Source organism: Oryctolagus cuniculus, chromosome 2 (genome assembly GCF_051225735.1).
Source record: "Oryctolagus cuniculus isolate XC-2025 breed Fujian yellow rabbit chromosome 2, ASM5122573v1, whole genome shotgun sequence".
NCBI classification, from domain to species: domain Eukaryota; kingdom Metazoa; phylum Chordata; class Mammalia; order Lagomorpha; family Leporidae; genus Oryctolagus; species Oryctolagus cuniculus.
In genome coordinates, this window is record NC_142868.1 from 32,837,434 (window position 1) to 32,856,316 (window position 18,883).

The window sequence follows — 18,883 nt, forward strand, 5'->3', positions numbered from 1 at the left end:
TGCTCTAACAGAAACTTGGTAACTTCTGCAAGCTAGGCAGGAAGAGAACTTTGCCCTTGTGTTTGCGATGAAGGGGCACACTGTTGGCGTGTGTGTGTGTGTGTGTGTGTGTGTGCGCATGCGCCACACCTTCCGTGCTGGGAGTCCCACCTTGGGTGTGAAGGTTCCTTGGACTCGCCTTTGCCACGCATGCTGACTTTTTTCCATGTTAATGAAGAGTGAAATAGACTTCATCCATGTTTCACTCAGTCAGCTCCACCCATGATGGGCGAATTGCTAAAACTCTTCCTAATAAAAGAAACAATTGAAAGTCCTGCCTGGGCATAGAGCAGTAGTTCTGGAGTTATATCCCTTTCCCCATCACAGTGCAAGCCTTGTTTTCCCCGTTGGTGGTGCTGAGAGAGTGCATGGATTCCCCTCGGACCTTCATTAAGTATTTATTGAGCACCTATGCCAGGCTGGGGGCTCACGTTCCAGTGGGCACCAGCAGTCGCCGACAGATGCACACAACGTAGCCATGTGAACAGAGGGAGTGCATGACCCAACACAGGGAAGGAACTTGCCGTGGTAACAGATTGTTGGACAAAGTAAGCCCTTCCCCAGCCCTAGAGGGGACCGCTGCGGGAGGGGCAGCCTCCTGTTTGGGCTGCTCTGGACCAGGACACAGGGTCCAGGGCGTGCCCAGGGACCAGAGGTGCGGTGTTCACTTCATCCACATTGGCCTTTGATTTGAGCCGGCGCAGCCGCACCTATTTGTAAGAAGATAAGAATGGCCTGGGACAAAGGGGAAGCAGCTGTTACCAAGGTGTACCACCCCTGGCACACCCTGATCGAACCCTGTATCGGTCCTTCCCCTATGGAGAACCAGATTGTTGCAAGCTAATTGCAGTAGCTTGAGTGCTCCACCCAAATAATTAAAGAAACCTGTCTTATAGAAGGTTCTGGTAAACAAGGAGCTGGCTGGTGAGCCAGTTTGAGGGACCACATTTCTTCACCCTTTTGTGAGGCAGTCAGACTGGAAATGGTGAATGATGAGCTCAGGGTTGGGTGCCGGTCCAGATGCGGGTGCCTACATTGACCTTGTACCTTAGATCCACATCGATAAAGGTGCTGGGGGCGCTCAACTGAGAGCAGACTCCCAGTGAAACTGTGCATAATATTTGTAAAACTTAGCTGCTGTGGGCCTTTTCTCTTTGATGGCTTGACAAAGCTGCGAATATTATTAAATTTGCAGATCTCCCAGGCTCTAGGTCCCTGCTTTCCTTACCCTCACCCCACAGGGAGAACAATCTAGCAGTGACAGCAGTAAAAGTATGTCCTCATTTTGCTTCCTGTGTAGCTGCCAATATCTATTGGCGTTCTAATCTAGGTCACAGGGAGGTCTGGGAAGACCAGGGCTGAAATTAAGGGAGAAGCTGCATATTGGTCACTGAACACATTCCTTTCCCCCAGTCCTTTTTTTTTTTTTTTTTTTTTTTTTTGCTGGTTCCAGGACTTTTAAAGAATTATATAAAGTGCATTAAGCTTTAGTGTTGGGAGGAGTTTTCCTCCCCCTCTGTTTAATTACTTCCTCAAACTCTCATTATACATGACTTATGATTTTTTTTTTTTGCTAATGAACTTTATGCCTCTTTTAATAATGGCTGTACTAGTTACATGCAGTATTAATGTTGGTGCCTGCTGTGGACCTCTTACCTAGTGTTGTACTTGGTATGCCTGGTTCTGAAGGAACGTAGAAAGAGTTTTTTCTTAATTTCCATCCTCGATACGTAACTCAAAGATTTTGCTAAAAGCAATAATTTAGGTGTTCTGTATTTCCTGACTGTGTCCTTCATGTCCTTGATTGAGGTTGGATTAGTGAAAATTCTCCTCCTGCCTTGGTTGCGTCCTGAGTGAGTCTCACTTCCAAATCATAAAAGTTAGAGCCAAGGACATAACAGTCCTCCTGAGCTGGCCTTCAGTGCCTGCCTAGGTGTGTGGGTAACCGACCCTCCCAGTTTGCAACTGAGACGTCTCCTGGGGCGGGGGCTTACAGTGCCAGCCGGGTAAACCAGGCTTGCTGACCACTGAACCGAATGCAAGGGGTCTTCGGATAGCTCATGGGAAGGAACATGCATGGGTTTTTTTGCATGTAATAAACTTAATTGCATTTTGCCATGAATTGTTTTCAAGTACCTTCATCCATCCAAGTCTAAATTACTTCTCAAGGCCCATGTGATTGAAAGTGCCTTGTTGCATGTATTTTTGTCCTAATTCATGTTTCAAGTAAATACACTTACTTGGCTGTTTACAAATGTTTATTTCTTCCTTTCCAATAGTCCTACCCATCTAATTACATGGAGTCGATGAAGCCCAACAAGTATGGGGTCATTTACTCTACACCATTGCCTGATAAGTTCTTTCAGCCCCCAGAAGGCCTGTCGCACGGGATCCAGATGGAGCCGGTGGACCTCACGGTGAACAAGCGGAGCTCGCCGCCTTCCGCTGGGAATTCGCCTTCGTCCCTGAAGTTCTCGTCCTCGCATCGCCGAGCCTCGCCCGGGTTGAGCATGCCTTCCTCTAGCCCGCCCATCAAGAAATACTCGCCGCCCTCGCCAGGCGTGCAGCCCTTCGGCGTGCCGCTGTCCATGCCGCCGGTGATGGCAGCTGCTCTCTCCCGGCACGGCATCCGGAGCCCAGGGATCCTGCCCGTCATCCAGCCAGTCGTGGTGCAGCCCGTCCCCTTCATGTACACGAGTCACCTCCAGCAGCCGCTCATGGTCTCTTTGTCAGAAGAGATGGAAAATTCGAACAGCAGCATGCAAGGTAACTTCCTCCGCTGAGCCGAGCAGCTGCACCGGCGTGGTAGACTGTGCGCCAGCGTACTGTGAGAAAGCACAGAGCACACTTTCTTCAAAGGAAATACTGGCCTGCCTCGGGCATTTCCTTTTGATTCTGTTGAAGTGTTGATAGTGGGAGAGCTCCCAAGGATCAGGCTGTCTGTCTAATACCGTGCAGTAATTACCTTCACTATATGATTGTCAGCTTTGGGATAGTCACGGTCTTGACTTCATAATTTTGTGTTATTGAATGCCAGCATGGTTCTAGGTACAGAAAGGCATTTAATAAATACTTTTTGATCGTGGTGGTAATTAAAAGCTGCCTTGTATACCAGCTGGTCTTAGCCAGAGGAGTATGGGGTGGAAGGTGGAATCCAAAAATCCCAAGAGAAAGTCCTTTTTGGAGAATTCTGAGTCTCTGCATTTGCTGCTTGCTGGCACGGTAATGATCAGAAGAAACGAGAATCCTTCCCACCCCCTGCCACCACCTAGTTGTGTCCCTTTTATATATAACTTTGCCAAAGGCAAATCGATACTCACACCTCAGTACTGTGAATAGGAACTGCGCAGTAAACTCTTAAGAGCTGAAATTGGTAAATTGTACATAGACTGACTCTTGCATTCTTATTTTTTAGTACCTGTAATTGAATCATATGAGAAGCCCATATTACAGAAAAAAATTAAAATAGAACCTGGGATCGAACCACAGAGGACAGATTATTATCCTGAAGAAATGTCACCCCCTTTAATGAACTCAGTGTCCCCCCCGCAAGCATTGTTGCAAGAGTAAGTATGCTGAGGCCTACCCGGGATGGCCATAGTGGCACACGTCTTGGGACCTGGCGTGGAGGGACCAGATTTCAAATGTGTGATGTACTGTGAATGACCACTGGGCAGTGGCTCAGTATCGCTGGTCAGCATGGGAGAAGTCCTCCAAAAACACTGTGTGCTCTGTTGCACGGACAACATGAGCACAAGTTATGCTGAGTTTCCATCAGTTATGTACCCATGATCCTGCACCCTACCACAGGAAGCATTTTTGTTTTTTTTTTTCACCCTTCTGGGCTATGGATACATAGTTTCCCCATACCTACAATTCTGGCCTAGCTTGAATTTGGTGATCTGGATAGGCAACTTAAACTTGGATTGTGAAAAGTTTTCATGTGGATACATCTAGCACTCCAAGTTAGCACTTCTAATCAATCAAGTATATGGTTTCTACCGTGAGGAATGTCAAAATCTACAGGCCACGCACAAGCCCAAGAGAGACACTCCAAAACAAGTTCTATAAACAGTGGTGGCAGCAGGAAGTTGTCCCTGGAGCACAGAGAAGCTTAGCTTTGAAAGAACTCTTCATTTTCGGGTCTTTTCAATCACATGTGCTCACAGAATATTCCTTCTGTGGAATGGCCAGCCAGCAGGAGGCTTGCCCTGTATCGGTCAGCATCAAGCGCCTGAGTGGGGGTATGTGTTAGGTCCACCAGGCTGGTACCTTGGTCCCTCCCTGGGGTTAAGTCATGTCATTGGTAGGATTTGCCACTGTGGCGCTCTCTGCCGTCTCCCCGTGGTTATGGTGGAGGCCATTGTTATTGATCATGATTGGTGGTGGTGGTGTAACTTTGTCTGTGTTGTGGTGCTTCGGCATTGGACTCAGCGGCCAGCTTCCTGTCCCCGCACTTTCCCAACTTGACCAAACGTGCCACCCACCTTTCCGCCGATCTTGTCCACTCCTCTCCCCTGCCCAGTTACCTGCAGCAGAATGTGAATTGTCTGGCTGTAGAGCCTCTCTTTCTAGTACCTCCATGTACGTTCTCATCATAGCCACATTCAGCTCAGAGGGGCGCCTCCATCGTCACTTGTTTTCTGCTGTGCCAAATCATCGTTCTTTCTTGGTTGTCCCAGACTCCCTGATGGATGAAGAAGAGCATGGATCTTCTTTCCCAGCCACAGCCAGTGGGGAGAGGGTCTGTGCTGCAGTTGTATGTTAGGCTTCACCGTGGCACACAGCCCATTCCACTTTCCCAAGTGTTTTCAAAGGAATTCTCGCATGCGCCTGTAACAGGCATGTGGGAGCCGGATCAGATGAGAACTGAGAAGCCAAGCATTAGGTAGCTGGTCTGTAAGCACACTGTTAGCAACCAGGGGGGACCCAGGCCCGAGCACTTGCTTCTGGTACAGTGGTCTTCCTGCCTTCTCATCCATTTCCCACCCACGGCCTGTGCTTGCGTGCGAGGAAAAGTAGGGTGACTAAGCAGAAGAGACATCTTGTAGGCTGAGGGACCTCCTGATGACGGGGGTGGCTCTGGCAAGGTAGCTCGCAACATGACATGCACTTGTAATTGTTCCTGTCCGCGTGAGGGAAAAATGCCATGGAGCTGAAGCCAGGCGCCTGCCTGCGCAGGGAGGGCGCGTTGACGGAACAGGAATTGTTCCAAAGTCGAGGTTACTGCGCACGGCAGAGCAAAGCACGACAGAAGGCCATCTGAAGGCAGTGTTACGTGCTGTGAATGCTGCCGAAAGAGAAAACTTTTTTCCTTGCCTGTTCCATGTTCTTCTGATGATCTCAAGCTCAGTACCCTTTAATGATTAATGAGTAAAGCGCTCATTTGAATGCTGATCTCAGAATGCAGTGTGCGCCTCAGAAAAATTCAGCACATCAGCCACAACTGGGACGCGCGCTCTTTGAGTAGTTCCCTCGCAGATGTTATTAAGTCATGTCTTGGAGTGGGCCCAGTAGCAGCCCACACTGGAAACCTTGTAGCCAGGGAAGTCACTGGAAACAGGCGCCCCTGTGGTGAGGCAGCCCCAGTAATATTTGCCTTCGCAAACCCTCCTTTCTGGAGGCTGACTTTACGAGACAGCTCTAAAATCCTTTGGCTTGACCCTAGTTATGGCAAACAGCATGGCTGTTTGGGACGCTCAAAGGTGTATCGGATTCCTTTTGTCGTATCTTGGCGAATATGTGAAATCTGTGTTTGGAACGAAGAACTTGGGGATCCATTTTCCCTCTTGAGCTGAGACATGACCAAATGGAAAGACCATAGAGTGTGAGACCCCAGGACCCCCATCTGTAGCTTCAGCTTGACCCGGCGTCAGGCTCCCGGGGAGCAGGGCTGCTGACCACACTCCGAATGTGGCTGCTTTGCGAGGCGGATGCTACTTCGGGTAGAGCTATCCTGACCTGACAGTGGGACGTTCTCCAGAAAAGCTTCTCCTGACATCAGCAACTGGAGCGCAGCATTCCAAGTGGGTAAAAGTGTTTCTGAATATCCGAGTGTTCACAGCTACCAGTGTGGCGGCAAGGGCTTTGCGTGCATCTCCCACAGTAGCCTTCAGAGAGAACTTTTTTAATCAGCATCTCCATTTCACAGAGTACAGCCTGGGGCTCAAAGTACCTTGCCCTGCGTCACAGAGAGGATCCAGGTAGAGCAGGAAGTTAAAGGTGGATGCCGCAGCCGGGCCGTATGCCTTTATATATGAAGTTAGACAACCGAGAAAAGTAGTCTGAACAGAAACTGCTGGCTCTCACCCCGTAAAGCCCCATTGTGGGGGTTTCTTAGACCAGGATCCCAGAGGCGCAGGAGAGGTCTGTCCGGGCATTTCCTAATTTCTTAGTTTCCTAATTTCTTAATGACAGTGGGACTTCTTCATTGGATGGCATCCAGTTAAAAAGTAAACTGGTAGCTTTTTTCTTTTGGTTGAAAAGTCTAAGTGCATCATGAAGCCTTAGAGTTTTTGTATCTGTCTGTAAACCTCTCGCTTCTCTGTTTTCTCTGCCTTTGCGTGGGTATGAACTGAAGTCTTTATTTTCCCTTCACACTACTTCATGTTCCCTTTTCCATGTATCCAAACCTGGGTTTTATCACCTGCACCCTCCTCGGGACATCAGGGCAGGAAGATAAAACAGCACAGAAAACAGTTCTCTTTGCTAAAATGACAAGTGTGAGCAGTAAGGTCATGAAAACACAACTTCCATTCTTTTCCTGGTTGACTTCCTAGCGTGCCTGAAGAGGCCACTGACCAGGGAGGTGGACTCCCTGGTTCCTCTCAGGCACGCTTCCTGATGTCTGTGATCTCACAACCTTGAGTGTCTACCCTCCCCAGTGCATCACGGGTCGTTTTGTTCTTCCTGTACACACGTGAATAAAACTTCACGCCGCATTTGGAACATCTTAGGAGCTGTAGGACCAAATCTAAAAGAAATCCTTTCATTACAGTTGAAGGCCAACGACAGAGGATTGTGATGGGCTGAGTGACTAGTCACTCAGGAGCGTGGATGAGCAGATGAGAACTTTCCAGTTGCTTACGTTAATCAGCAGGAGAACCTGCGAGAACTTGCCAGACGTCACAGCTGTTCCCCATGCACCTCCTCCCCAGCACCTTCCTCTCTGCAGCAGCTGCTTTGTAGTAACCCACCTGGGAAGATCATGCAGCCTGAGGGATGTGAGAGAAGGCAGGGAGACTGGGAGACAGGCTTTTCGTGAGGGGGCTGGGCTGCCTCACCTGACTGCCCATCGGTACCACGCTGAAATTCTCCCCGATGGGGGGTAAGGGTGACCTTCAAGTTTGCATCTGGGAAGACAGCAAGGCCAGCTTCCTTTTTGAGCAGAACCCCCAACCGAGAATCAGCTGTGTGTTGGCCATCTTTAGGAGACACAGGAAATGCCCGTGAAGTACAGGATAAAATATAGTTGCATCCTGTCTTCTCGTTTCCCCCCTAAAGACCGGCATGGTGATCAGGGCCGCCTGGAGAAGCCGGGGTTCGACACTGCCTGGTGCCACAGCATCCTGCAAGCAGGCCTGTGTGTGTGTGTGTGCAGGGAGTGAGCCTCAGCTGGCGCCTGGCACCTCCAGCCAGCGTAGCTCCTGACTCTTCTCACTGTCCTTGCTTCCCTCCCTGTCTCTCCGCCTAGCCTGTGAGCTCCTCCAGGGCAGGAACCCTGTTTTTATGCATCTTTGTGTCCCAGTGCCGGGCACAGTGCCTGGCTCATGCTAGGTGCTCACTAAATGTTTGTTGAATGAATACAGCACTGCTGCTCGGGATGATCAGCTCATTTCTTTTTGGTTTCTTATGTTGGGTTCTGCCCAGTGTTGTGGGCGCTGTTAGTAGACTGGAGAAAAGAAAGCGCCTGCTCTCAACCTTTTGTATTTAATCCTGGCTTTCGCAGGAATCACCCTTCAGTCATAGTCCAGCCTGGGAAGAGACCTTTACCTGTGGAATCTCCAGACACCCAGAGGAAGCGGAGGATACACAGATGCGATTATGACGGGTGCAACAAAGTGTACACTAAAAGCTCTCACTTGAAGGCACACAGAAGAACGCACACAGGTGAGAGGAACCGCAGCTCCCTCTTCTCTCCTAAGAAGGGGTGGAAGGCAGTGCTTGGCTCTCAGAGGTTACTCCGATCAATGATGGTTTTCCTAGCGTCCTGAAAGCTATTACGGTCATCTGCAGATGTCTGCCCGTCATCAAGAAGGAAGTTTTGGGTTATGATTTACCTCTGTCTTAAATCGGAATAGATTCAGAGTGATCCCTGTGGCCAGGCCCCTGACACTGACTTGAGAGTCTGCACTCTCCAGCGAGGGGGTAGGGGAAGGAGTGGAGCCGCCTCTGCTGGACAGAGCGAGTGCTCTTGGTGTCCAGGATGCGGCCTCCATAATGTCGCTCCCCCTCTTTGTGGAGGAACGACACAGGACCCTGCGCTGTTCTTTTGTCTGCTCGGCCCTTCCCGGGTTTGCTGCTGGTCCTTCCCGGGTTGGCTGCCGACCCCTCCACCTCCGTGGAGGGGCGGCTCCCCCTGCCACTTTCCTCGCTTCTGCGGAGGAGCGGCACACCGCCGGCCGGCTCTCTCGGGGGCTGCTCAGGTGTTCCTTCAGGTGTTCCCTCAGATGTTCCTCAGTGCATGTTGTCTCTCTCCTCCTTTATAGTCCTCTTCCACCAATCCCAACTCTGCTACCCACACACAGAGCACGCTGCTCTCCTCCAATCAGGAGCAGGATCAGCTCCTGCAGCTTATCAGTCAAGTTGGCGAGAGGCAGCTGCGTAGAAGTTTACTCCTCCCCAGCGCCATATTGTGGGAGAGCAGATGCATAGAATAAGTCTTAATTCCAGTAACTTAGTCTAGTCTCAGTTGCTCCCCACACATAAGAGCTGTCATTCACGCGCACACACACACACACACACACACACACACACGAACGATCAGAGTCACCACAGCAGACAGTCTTTATACAGAGTAAATAAATGCAGGAGTTGAGTAGAAATGGGGTTCAAATAGAACACTTGGAGGGAGAGAGAGATGAAGAAATGGGATAATTTGGACTTTTAAACTTGAGAAAGCTCCGTGCCATTGCCTACCCTATTTTTTTTGTTTGTTTGTTTGTTTCTGAACTCAGAACCTCAGGAATCTCGTGACTTGGAGTTGCTAGTACGATTATTTACAGAGGGACTCCGGGGTTTGGGCGGGAAAAGGAAAGCCAGGTGTCTGGCGGTGTGAAAGTGAGCCCTGGCCAGGAGGCAGAGGGGAGGATCGCCCTGTGGACGGCCGGTGCCTGCCTCAGCGGAGCGCTGGCCTGGGCAGAGCAGAGGGTGGTAATGGGCGTGCAGGGCGACACCCTGACAGCGTGCCTGCTCCTCTCTCCTTGCATTCTCGGGGCATCAGTGGACCCAAGGAGGCGGGTGTAAGCAGCTTCGAACCTAAAACCCAGTACATGCTTGGGTGGCAAACAGGAAAGCGCCTCGCTGCATGTGTGCCGTGTGCAGTGAAGCAGATGATGCAATTCTGAATATCACATTGACGTGCCAAGGAATGGGAATCCTGCAAGGTTTCTAGAGCGTGGGGGAATTAAACAGGAATTAATCTGTGATACCCGTTATTACTAATGTAGGAACTGTGACTGCCCTGTGTAGCTTCGAATGTGTAAGCGCCTTCCTCCTGGCTCTCCCTGGCATTTTCCCCCAAGGGCCCTCTTTCTCAACTGTAAACGATCATCCCACAGGAGGCTTGCCCGTGGACTTCAGAACCCTCACAGTTGCCCCTCTACTCGGCAGAGAGCCAGCTGAACGTCGGGAGCTGTCATCTGTCCCCCTTGTTTGTGTTGTGGCAGGGGGCAAATAGGTGAACTTCTGGGGCATTCCGCTGGCGAACCCTCACCTCCATTCTCCCCTTCTTCTGTTCCGCAGGAGAAAAGCCCTACAAATGCACGTGGGAAGGGTGCACGTGGAAGTTTGCTCGGTCTGATGAACTGACAAGACATTTCCGAAAACACACTGGCATCAAACCCTTCCAGTGTCCAGACTGTGACCGCAGCTTCTCCCGCTCCGACCACCTGGCCCTGCACCGGAAGCGCCACATGCTGGTCTGAAGGCCTCTGCCGCCCACCACAGCCCCGTGCCCGCTCTCCTGGCTCTCGTCTGTCCTCCCTCCCATTGTCTAACGCATTTTTTACATGTACATTTTCATCTGGATTCAGCTGGTCTGAATCTCTGAATTTATATCATTCAAAACTTCCGTATGGTCAGTAGCAGACACTCTAACCCTCCCTCTCCTTACCACGGGTCAGACCTAAAGAATGTGAACACTTTTTTTTTTTTTTTCCGGGGATGCTAAGCAAACCCTTCTTACAGACACGTTTAATGTCATGAGAACAAGGGAACATGTAAACTAACACGACCAGTTGTCAGTTTGTCCGTGTATGCCTCAAAAGAATGTCAAAGTAAATGTATTAGAAACACAGTACACAGCCTGCTAATCCTTGCCAGAGCCTTCGTACCTCTGTGCCCTGTGATCGCAGTGGATGCCCGGCAGCGCCAGCAGGGGCGGTCCCCTCACCGGTTAGCACAAGTGCAGCGAGATGTCAGAGCTAGTGCGGTCAGCTCTTCCGGTGTCCTTCGCAAAGCCTGCTGGTTGGCCTGGAGTTACCGCTGCTTCTCATCAAGGTCTTGGCCCGACTCTGTGCCTGCAGCTCAGACGGAGTTCTCTGCCATCGAGGGGAGACGAGCCAGAGCTGCCGATTTAGGTGGGTGACATGTAGAGTTCAAGGGATGATGCCGTGCTTCCGTAGCCTGGAGTAGCAGCAGAGTGGCCTTGAGGAGGGAAGGGGGGCGGGCACAAAGGAGGAAGGTGACAGTCCCTCCCATTATCGGGGTTGTCACTGAGGCTGCAGCCTTTGCTTAGCTGTGCGGTGCAGTCTCCCAGCCTCAGTCTCCGCACTCAGCTATGCAAAGCCACACAGCCAAGCCAGACACCAGTGGGGTCATCCATGCAGCGATCTCCACTCCTGCGTGACGCAGTGGTAGCAGGGAGTCTGCAAACACATGGGCTCCGTAGCAGTAAAAAGGCTCTAGGGGGAGAGCGTGGGTGGTCTTTCTCTTACACCCTGTTCGTGGCTTTGTTTGCAAACAGGGAAATGTTGAGTGGTACTTATATTCCCATATCAAGTTAATTGCCTACTTTTGATGCAGAAGCTCTTCTCTGTGAGCTGTAGGGTGCCAAATCGGCTGTCATTTGTGGTCATGACAGACATCATCTAGAAGCATCTGCTAACGCTCTAGTCAATCCATCAGGGAAGGCCCGAGTGTCCCTGTTTGCAAATACAACTCATTGTGAAGCACACAGATCTTTATTTTGAGAAATGTAGATTTATGAAAAATAGAGAAAACCACAGTTCAGGGATTTATATATATGTAGCTCAAAAAACTCCCAAAAATTTATTAGTGGAGCTAGCAATTTCCTATCATTACCAAGTATACTGTCAGAAGAATAAACTGAAAAAAAAAAATCATAATAATGACTCGTGTTTATGTTAAATATAAATAGCACCGTTATTGGGGGAATTTTTTCAAAAGCAGGCTTTTGAGCACCATGAGTCGTCTAAATGCCAATAAAAATTCATACACATAGATGCCATTGATCCTAAATTTGAAGAAAGTGGGCGACGGTGGTCGAGTGTGGGTGCGTGTAACCGAATGCCCCTTCGTCCCTCCATGGAGGATGGAGGAGGAGAAGAGAGAAGAATGGAGTCCTCAGCCCAGCCACAACTTAGGATCCAACACAACTTTGAGTGGGAGGAATGCGCTGTCGCATCGTCTTTAAAACATCCGTGGACGAGTGATTCTGGAGGCCTGTGACTTCTGTGGGGGGCTTGCTTTGATGGCCCTGTATTAATAAGCGTTAGTCCCTAAGAGGCCCTACTCACCCGCCCTGGAACCAGCCGAAAGGAAATGGAGTTGAGAGAAGGCAAAGAAATTTGTTATCTTGGCACTTGGGTTTGATTTTCTTTTCGTTTCTTTTTTTTTTTTTTCTCAGCACTGCAAAATTTGTTTAGAATATGGAAACGTTGTAATTGGACTGTTTCTTTTTTTTCTTTTTCTGCAACTATGACGTGAATTGAGGAATAAAAATGGCTCTTGGAAAAATAGGTATTGTCTGTATTGTAAATGCTTAGTCACGTTCCTGTCAAAATGTTCATCTCTTGAGATAGTTTTTCCACTGCACAGCGAGAATCCAGCTGGCATGCAAGGAACTCTTGTCCTGATAGGGGTGACCAGACTCTGGTTGAAAGGGAAAGGGGGCTAAGGAAGGGTACACTGACCTTTGAGTCAGCTTTGAGGCTGAGTCCAGGTCATAGAAACTTCATGGATTCTCAGGAGATTTGATGTGTTTGCTATGACATACATAAATTTTTTCAAAAGAGCAAGCAAGACCCTGCAGACTGTATCATTCACATTGTTCACTAACAAATATCATTTTAATTCTGAAAGGAAAGTAACCCAGAGAAGCTGTTCTCTGTTCCCATGCTGGTCAATATCTTTTAGTATGCGATTGGCCTTTACCAAATTTTTTCTTATATATATTTGTATTTTGCTATAATAGTTGAGAAATTTAGTTTCTTAGTCACTTTTAGCTGTTCTTATGGAAGACCTCAAATACAAGATGAGATGCCCTTGAACATGTGGTTTCAATGATATACCACACTACTATCGATGGTGATTTCAATTGCAGTGTTTTAAGTAAATGAAAATGATTTGGTGAACGTGGAGTTGGTCTCATGTACATTCTATTTGTTAGAGATTTTCTGCAGTTGTTACTCCAGTGTCATCTTGGAGAAGAAGTTAGAAAAATCCAGTAAGAATCCATCATAGTTTTGAAATGTGAATCTATATCATAAATGGGCATTAACATTCTAAATCACTTGGTTTGGAGAATGTGTTAGCAGCATGGCTACATTGAACTAAGGAGATGTTAAATACACAGAAGTTTCAAGAGCCTTGGAACAGAATGAAAGGGGACTATATATATGTGTGTATATCCTGTTAAACACCCATCTGCACTATCAGTATTGCACTAATGTGGAATTTGAAAGGCTATATTACTGATACTGTATATCTGCACGTCATTCCTGATTTAGATTGTTTTAAAGACAATCTGAAAGATCTAAGGTTTTGAAAGAATTTGGTCTGAAAATATACAGTTGTCTTGAAGGAATTGCTATCATACATGAAGTTACTCAGTTTTTATTCTCTTCTTGGTCAAAGGTTAACAATTTATAGATGATTGCAAATTCACTTAAATAATACATTTACAAAGCCATTTTACATGCATTAAACGAGGGCTACAAAAATATCATTTTACGAATACTAGCACTTTTTTTCTCTGTTATGTACTTAGTGTTAGAGGGTCAAAGTAATCTTTCTGCTTAGCATCTCTTAAACCATACCTGCAAGTATAGCAGGATTATTACATTTACAGTACTTTAATACTTGTATAAACTATGCAGAAATTTTTAATAAAGTGTAATATATTTTATAAGCTAATAAGACTGAATGGGTAAAGGTTTTTAGCATGCATTAGTATACTTGCAAATACTGAAACATTTTGGTAATCTTTCTTACTAAAGATGTGAATGTTTAATGTACCTTCTCTGTTTCTACTCTGTAGTCCAATGGGAATTCAGTAATGACATTTTGTCATGTCAAACTGTGAACATAAATTTGTACTGTACAGTCCTCATATACTATATACAGTATGCAATATATGTATTATATACTTGTTAATAAAACCATCAGAATATTAAATGTGATCATGTGGTTACTATGGATCACTGGGAGCAGATCCTACAGGGCAATGTAAGAGACCCCGCCTTGGAATGTCAGGGTAAGTCACTTAATCATTGTTGATGGAGGGAGGGAAAAAGATCTAACTGGAATCTTTTTTTTTTTTTTTTTTTTTTTGACAGGCAGAGTGGACAGTGAGAGAGAGAGACAGAGAGAGAAAGGTCTTCCTTTGCCGTTGGTTCACCCTCCAATGGCCGCCGCTGCAGCCGGCGCACCGCGCTGATCCGATGGCAGGAGCCAGGAGCCAGGTGCTTTTCCTGGTCTCCCATGGGGTGCAGGGCCCAAGCACCTGGGCCATCCTCCACTGCACTCCCTGGCCATAGCAGAGAGCTGGCCTGGAAGAGGGGCAACCGGGACAGAATCCGGCGCCCCGACCGGGACTAGAACCCGGTGTGCCGGCGCCGCAAGGTGGAGGATTAGCCTATTGAGCCACGGCGCCGGCTTCTAACTGGAATCTTAATTCAGCCCCGAAGCCAACAGGAAGTCTAACCTCAGACTATAAAGCTGCTGGCACCCCTGCATAACTAGACTCAATGAGTGCATTCTTGGAATATTTGTTGCTTATGATCTCTACTGTTAGGGTTCCCCTAACCCATGCAGACGTTTAGCTCCAAGGCCTAATATTCAATGGGTTAATGGTTGGTGCATTACAGTGGGAACTTGGTGCACTTGTGGTGTCTGAAGGCAAGCCTTTGGGAGGTGATTGGACGGTATTAAGCTGCTAGAGTGGGCCCCACAGTGGAATCCTTGTGGCTTTATAAAGAGACCACAGAGGGTAGAGGAAGTGTGCTCTCCAACTACCTCCTGGCCTGCCATGTGCTCCTCCCTCTGCATGAGTCTACCCTAGCCAGACACTAGGCTAAGTGGGGTTGTCCAGTCGGACTGCTTACCTCCGAAACTGGAAGCCAAGGTAACACCTCCTTCCTAAGAATCTCCTCTCAAGTATTTTAGTTAAAGGGGTGAAAAGCTACCTGCTTCCAAATGTAATTTTCAGCCTTTGTAGCTATTTGTGTTCCCCAAGAGTGAATGTGTTGGAACTTTTAATTCCTCAAGGCAGCAGTGCTGGGAGGTGGAGCCTCATGGGAGGGTTTGGCTCAAGGAGGCAGATTCCTGATGCATGGATTATGCCCTTGTTTGCCTGGGCTAATTCTGGAACTGGATGAGTGACCTTGAGAGCAAGTTGTAAAGCAAGGCCACGTCCTGTGTTTCGCCCCTTCTGCACTGTCCTCTTCCTTCCCTTTTTTTTTTTTTTTTAAAGATTTATTCATTTGAAAGTCAGAGTTATGTAGAGAGACAAGGAGAGGCAGAGAGAGAGAAAGAAGTCTTTATCCGCTAGTTCATTCCCCAGTTGGACACACTGGCCAGAGCTGATCCGAAGCCAGGAGCCAAGAGCTTCCTCTGGGTCTCCCACGCGGGTGCAAGGATCCAAGGACTTGGGCCATCTTCCACTGCTTTCCCAGCCCAGAGCAGAGAGCTGGATTGGAAGTGGAGCTGCCGGGACTCGAACCAGCCCCCATATGGGATGCCAGCACTGCAGGCTGCAGCTTTACCCGCTACACCACAGCACCGGCCCCTCTCCTTCCTTTCTGACTTCGGCTGTGTTAGAAAGCAGCACAGAGTCCTCATCAGATGCAGCCCCCTGAACTTGGACTACTTTCCCTTATAAATAACCCAGTCTCAGATAACTGTTACACTAACAGAGAGAGGACTAAGACACTTGTCTTAAAAGTATGGTGTGAAGGACACTAAATTTGTGGCTAGTGTGAAACATCAGGAGTCATGATTTAGGGAATGGAGTGTCCAGACAGTCGCAGCATTAAACTCCATCTGGGTAGACATGATCATTTCTCCAGGCCCGAGTACTCGTGCCCATGGACGCTAGTCCGCGGCGCCCCAGCCGACAGCGATGACTACGGATTTAGAGCTCTTGTTTAAGGCAGAACGTACTGACTTCTCCCTTTCTCCTTCCGACATAGTTGAAACTCAGATACAGCTGGTTGGGTCTCAGCAGCTTCCAGCGCCCTGGACTTCGTCTTGGCAAAACACAAAATAAAGTCTGACCGGCCCTTGACACAGGCTTTGCCTAGAGAGCTTGGGGTGTGGGAGGAGGCTAGGAGAAGACCGAATCCAGGCCTTTGGAGTATTTCTTCATCAGCTGTCCGCAGGAAACCCCTCTGCATTTACCCCGAGGGAGTTGACTACAAGCTCTTTCAAAGACTGTGAGGCTCTGGTAGGCTTGCACTTGTCCAGCTGGCTGGTGTACTCCTCCCACCGTGTGTGTATTCTGCACGGATGATGTGACCCTCACCCACCTTTCTAGGGGAATATTATGCTACAAGCTGGATTCTGCCCGTGTGAATGATCAGGTTGCTGACCAATGCGGATTCTATGAGATACAGGAATCTTTAAGGCGGTGAGGAGATTGGGCACACAGCAGGAAGACATGGTTATCGCCCAACGTTTTAAATGCTGTCAAGTTGAAAAAAGTAAGAATAGAAGTCTTGCTGGGGGCAAGTTATTAATCCAGATGTGAATGAAGGGAAAGAAAGGGCTCTTTTCAGGGAAGGATGGTGTGGAGAGATAAGCTCAGGTGCATTGAGACTGGCGTTGTGGCGTGGACACGCGCATAGCTTCGAGTGCTTCTGCTCACGACTCCCCTGATTTTGTGTTTCCCACAAGCACCCTGAATGCTTGGCGTTGACTTGGAAGACAGCAACTGGATCTTCAAGCTCCGAGATCACGGTGCTTTGCCACTGCGTTCTTCCTTCTCGCAAGACTCAGGAGCTCTGTCAGCGCGGGACTGGGTGTCTATAAAATAGTCCAGGCGAGGAGGCGCTTGAAGACGTCCAAGCGCCTGTCCGTGACCGGCCTCCCGGACTGCTCGTGCCGGCCCTCAGTCCAGCACAGATCTCCTGAGTGGTCCTTCGGGGTCACCGTCAGTGCCCACTCTCCTCCACCTACTTGGCTCTCCTTCCGCTCCTGAGAGCGCAGGTGTGCGTCCACCAGAATGAGAGCCCCCCGGCTGGGCTGGGGCTTCTCCGCCTTTGTGTCCTCAACTCGACGCACAGAAAAGGTATCCTGGGATAGCGGCTTAACTGCTAGCTGCAGTTCCAGCCTCTCTCTCACCCTTGTGCATCCAGCTGGCCACCTCTGCAGGCCCTCCTGTGCCTGACCTCCATCCATTGCTGTCACCTGTCCCAGCTCAAGCCAGCCTCACATCTCATCACATGACCGCCCCTCTGTGGAAAATCCTTCCACAGTCCTCACTGACCCTGAACCTGGTTCGTCTTGATTCCACCTCTTTCCCTTTAAAGCCTCATCGGTCATCAGTCATTGAAATTTTGTGGGTTTTTTTGTTTTTGTTCTCATTCTCCCACCCCCACCCGAGAACCTTCAAACACTTGCCAGATTCAGCAACTTTGGTGGGTGACAAGGCATTCAGGGAGAAATTAATCAACCCCCTACTTAATTTCTCATTACCTCACTCAAAAGTCCCCTCTTCTGGGGCTGGTGCTGTGGCATAGCAGGTAAAGCCCCTGCCTGCAGTGCCAGCATCCCATTTGAGTGCCAGTTCGAGTCCCAGCTGCCCCTCTTCCCATCCAGCTCTCTGCTCTGGGCTGGGAAAGCAGCGGAAGATGGCCCAAGTCCTTGGGCCCCTACACCTGCGTGGGAGACCCAGAAGAAGCTCCTGGCTCCTGGCTTAGGATCAGCTCAACTCTGGCCATTGTGGCCATCTGGGGAGTGAACCAGAGAATGGAAGACCTCTCTCTCTCTCTCTCTCTCTCTCTCTCTCTCTCTCTCTCTCTGCCTCTGCCTCTCTGAAACTCTGCCTTCAAATAAATAAATAAATAAATCTTAAAAAAAAAAAAGAAGTTACCTCTTCTTTGTGCTTGTCTTGGGTGAATGCCACTCTCCCTCCCCACAAGAGGTGCGAGGTGCTGTCTCCCTAATTCCTCCCATGGCCCCGCAAGCCTTTCTCTCAATCCTTAATCATAATGGCCCTGCCTCCTTTCCTCTGCCTCCTTTCCTCACTACATCTCAGATCCTCCTCATATGCTATTCCAGGTGCCCAGTGTCCAATCCCCAGGGCCAGGCACAAAGTAGGGAGGGTTCAGAAGTGAGTTCAGAAGTATGGCAAAGAAGGTGTGTTGAATGAGCAAATGGGCAATCGAAACTAATGTTAATTAATTGAGTATGTACTACATGTTTTGCCCTATTCTAAGCACTTTGCAGGCAATAATTAGTTTAGTTCTCAACACTGTAAGGCATGTGATGATTATCATTCTTTTATTTACAATTAGAAATTGAGGCACAGATAGTAATTTATCCAAGGTCACAAAGATAGAAAACAGAAGAACCAGGTTCACATTTAGGCTGTCTAACTCCAGAGCCTTCTCCCTGGACTACTTTTTTTTTTTAATTTAAGTTTTACAGGTTGTGGGGAGCATCTCAGGACTAGACTAAGTTACTGGAATTAAGACTTATTCTATGCATCTGCTCTCCCACAATATGGCGCTGGGAGAGGAGGAAACAGCTTCTACACAGCTGCCTCCAGTTCAACCAATAAGCAGCAGGACCTGCTCCTGATTGGAGGAGAGCAGTGTACTCGGCATGTGGGTAGCAGAGTTGGGATTGGTGGAAAAGGACTATAAAGGAGGAGAGAGACAACATGCACCAGGAACATCTATCCGAATAACACCTGAGCAGCCCCTGAGAGAGCCGGCCGGCGGTGTGCCGCTCCCCCGCGGAAGTGGGGAAAGTGGTAGGGGGAACCGCCCTTCCACGGAGGTGGAAGGGACGGTAGCCAACCCGGGAAGAACCAGCAGCAAACCCGGGGAGGGCCAAGCAGACGAAAGAACAACGCAGGGTCTAGTGTCGCTCCTCCACGAAGAGGGGGAGCGACATAATGGTGCCGTGACTCGGATATGAAGCCTAGGCAGGGTTTTGT

At 48.8% G+C, this 18,883-nt stretch overlaps 1 protein-coding gene across 19 annotated transcripts in view; it reads left to right on the forward strand.

Moving 5' to 3' along the window:
* Positions 1–13,896, forward strand: part of KLF3 (KLF transcription factor 3) — a 30,875-nt gene extending 16,979 nt beyond the window's left edge. For 4 of the 19 annotated variants that reach the window (XM_070069638.2, XM_070069635.2, XM_008274992.5 and 1 more), the window contains exons 3-6: positions 2,319–2,805; positions 3,455–3,605; positions 7,988–8,148; positions 10,003–13,896. In XM_070069638.2, the coding sequence (XP_069925739.1) occupies positions 2,319–2,805; positions 3,455–3,605; positions 7,988–8,148; positions 10,003–10,184 (981 nt within the window). In that variant the 3' untranslated portion in view covers positions 10,185–13,896. Of the gene's footprint in view, positions 1–2,318; positions 2,806–3,454; positions 3,606–6,980; positions 7,367–7,987; positions 8,149–10,002 lie in introns of those variants that run through there. The other 15 variants (XM_070069640.2, XM_070069637.2, XM_008275001.5 and 12 more) reach the window with 6 other exon arrangements.
* The last annotated feature ends 4,987 nt before the right edge of the window (positions 13,897–18,883 follow it).